General features: G+C 53.6%; 1 protein-coding gene across 1 annotated transcript in view; it reads left to right on the top strand.

Moving 5' to 3' along the window:
- The window catches only part of CCDC113 (coiled-coil domain containing 113), a 14,989-nt gene extending 11,663 nt beyond the window's left edge, over nucleotides 1–3,326 (top strand). The window contains exons 9-10 of the mRNA XM_015558815.1: nucleotides 1,703–1,953; nucleotides 2,908–3,326. Coding sequence (XP_015414301.1) covers nucleotides 1,703–1,953; nucleotides 2,908–2,994 — 338 coding nt within the window. The 3' untranslated portion in view covers nucleotides 2,995–3,326. The remainder of the gene's footprint in view (nucleotides 1–1,702; nucleotides 1,954–2,907) is intronic.
- The last annotated feature ends 6 nt before the right edge of the window (nucleotides 3,327–3,332 follow it).

A 3,332-nucleotide genomic window follows, 5' to 3' on the forward strand; every position in this document is an offset into this window, starting at 1 on the left:
TCATTTCCATTTAAATTTTTCTAGAGAAAGTAAAAGGAAGGGGTAGGAAGAGAGAGAGAGAGAGAGAGAGAAACACAGACGAGGGAGACACACACATTGATTGGTTGCTTCCCACACGTGCCCCTACCAGGCCTGGGGAACCTGCAACAAAGGTCCATGCCCTTGACCGGGAATCGAACCGGCGACCCTTTGGTCCTCGGGCCGACGCTCCAACCACTGAGCCATACCAGCCAGGACAAGCCACCTTGATTTTTTAGAACAGGTGACACCATAAAAAAAATCAGTATAATTCTGTCATAGGAGAAAGTGGTACCTGCAGGCTTGCAGTCTAGCAGAGCGGCCTTCCGCTGTTGGCTTAGGTTCTAGAGTCAGCTCACAAGGTAGAGAAATCGTGTAGAGCCCAAATCCTTCTCAAGAATTCCTTAAATGCCCCATAAAATAAAATATTGAAAGTGTTGCATGTACAACCTTGCAAAAAATATGACACGTTTGTAATGATGTAACTGATATGAAGAAAGTACACACCCCGAGGGGCAGTGTCCTGTGTGAAGAAGAGGGAGCCCCTCAGGTACCCGGCTCTCATTCGGTCGGCGGATGCTTGGCCGGCAGACCTGACCTCCGTCCTGGGCTCACGCCGGGCCCTGTGGTCACTGTGTGAAAAGACGTGGCATAATCCACCTTGTGATTGCGCACGCTCAGTGTTTTGCTGAGCACATCAAGTTGAATTTCTGCCAGTTAAATGCACCCAGGATGGGACTCGAGGAGGACTCTTTTTTAAGAAAGCGGGGGATAAAGAGCCCTGGGCTTGGCCCCACTGGTGTTGCTCAGTGGTTAGAGTGATGGCCTGCACACTGGAGGGTCGCAGGTTCGATTCTAGTCAACGGCAGGTACCTGGGTTGCAAGTCGGGAGGCAACCAATCGATGTGTCTCTCTCACGTCTATGTTTCTCTCTCTCCACCCCACCCTCTTTCTCTCTCCCCCTCCTCCCCATCATCCACTTTCTCTAAAAATCAATGAAAAAATATCCTCACTCCTCGGGTGAGGTTTATAAAAGAAAAAACAAAAAAACACTGGACTCGGCCCCGCGGGCGTGGCTCAGTTGGCTGAGTGTCATCCCATGCACCAGGAGGCCACTGGTTCCACTCCATTCCCGGTCAGGGCACATGCATGAGGCACCGGCTCAATCCCCAGTAGCGGGTGTGCAGGAGGCAGCCAATTGATGTTTCTCTCGCTCGCTCTCTCTTTTTTCTTTATAATGGTTAACATTTATAGAGTATTAACTGTGTATGAGGACTCTTTTTAAAAATAGATATTTTTATTGATTTCAGAGAGAAGAAAGAGGGAGAGAGATAGAACATCAACGATGAGAGAGAATCATTGATCGGCTGCCTCCTGCATGCCCCACACTGGGTATCGAGCCCACAACCCGGGCATGTGTCCCCGACTGGAATTGAACCCGGGACCCGTCTGTCTGCAGGCCGAGACTCTATCCACTGAGCCAAACAAGCTAGGGCGATGTTTCTCTCTTAATAAAGGAAGGAAGGGAGGGAGGAAAAGGGAAGGGATGGAAGGGAGGGAGGAAGGAAAAGAGACTTTTAAGCTATACTTGGTGTTTCTGAACTGGATGAAAACATCACGATCTATAACAAATGAGATTTTGGTGATTCCCCCACTCCTTTGGAAAGTTAAACATTGTTTTCAGAACTACGCTGCAACTGGGGAGAGACGGGAGGGCCAGCAAGCCCCAGTGGGCCAGAGGCAGCGGGGATCCCGGTGACTTGGTCCTTCCCAACCCAGGACCGGGCCAAAGCTGAGGCTTTGAACAAGCAGCTGCGGAAGCAGATGGCCGAGTTCCGAGTGCCGCCCGTGATGACGTACGTCAAGGAGAAGATCTTCAACGGGGACCTGGAGAAGACCATCCGCGTCTGGGAGAGGAAAGTGGAGATCGCGGAGGTAGGGCCCCCACCCCCTTGCCCCCGAGAGGCCCCGGGTGGGCAGCCTTTCATGCCCTTCCCATTTTTGTCTGCGAGTTTGTTTTTGAGCTAAAGATACACATGTTTGGACTCGTAACATCTGAGAGGAATCGATCGCCACAGTTGCTTTGAGCCTTATATTGAAACAAAGGATGACTTTCCTTTCTTAAAAATAATTTTTTTTGAATTATTGATTTCAGAGAGGAAGAGAGAGGGAGAGAGAGATGGAAACATCAACGATGAGAGAGAATCCTTGATCGGCTGCCTCCTGCACGCCCTCTACTGGGGATCAAGCCCGCAACCCAGGCATGTGCCCTGACTGGGAATCAAGCCATGGCCTTCTGGTTCATAGATGACACTCAGTGTGCAACCTGGCCTGGGCCAGTCTGTGCTTCCCGTAGGGGGCGTGCAGGAGGCAGCCGATTCTCTCTCATCATGGATGTTTCCCTCTCACGCTCCCTCTCCCTTCCTCTCTGAAATCAATAAAAACTCGATAGAAAAGAACGTTTCCTAAAAGACATACTGAGAGGACAGCCGCGCTCTCACACCTGGGCCCTGGCTCCCCTTCCCGCCGCAGGAAGTAAATTGGGAGCCAGCCTTGGGCCCGTCAGACCTGAAGCTGAGAAGTAGCAGAGCATCCCAGCAGGAACCTGCGACTTCTCGCTTCAGAAGTCTCGGCCAGAAACAAGCTCTTTCAGAGCAGCGGTTTCTGTCTCGGCCAGAAACAAGCTCTTTCAGAGCAGCGGTCGCCAACCCGTGATCCACGAATCACTGATGCTCCCTGAGGTCCAAAGGGCTGGCACCTCTCCCAGGCGCCCTGGGCAGCCACGCCCTGCCCCCCCCCACCGCCGGACCCCATCCAGGGCTGTGTTCTGACTAGTCACAGTCCGCACCTCCCAAGGGACCTCTCCCCTCTCCCCCTTTCCTTCCGCAGATGTCCTTAAAAGGCTACCGCAAGGAGTGGAATAAGATGAAGGCCACCAACGAGAAGTTGCTGCTCATCAGCCCCCCAGAGAAGTAGCCGGAGGGAGGCCATGGGCTGCGGACCAAAAAGCAATCCATTAAAATAGCCAGCTCCTTTCTAGCCACAGGGCCCCCCTCTGTTCCCCGGGCCGGCTGGTGTCCCCCGACTCTCCAGCCAGGCCAACAGCCACCTCCCGGGCCGTGGGCCTGTGGTGGGCGCGGTCCCAGCCTGGCCCCTGGAAACACTGACACTGAAAGAACCACAGGGCACTCGCGCGGTTTGACTCGTCAGCCCACCTTTAGTTCACCAGCACAGATGATGGTGCCGTGGGAGGACGTGGCAGTGACACAGAGGAGGGCAGGCCACGGGCCGGGGCAGCCGGGCGTGCAGCCATC

The sequence above is a fragment of the Myotis davidii genome, unplaced genomic scaffold (assembly GCF_000327345.1).
Source record: "Myotis davidii unplaced genomic scaffold, ASM32734v1 scaffold590, whole genome shotgun sequence".
Taxonomy (NCBI): Eukaryota; Metazoa; Chordata; class Mammalia; order Chiroptera; family Vespertilionidae; genus Myotis; species Myotis davidii.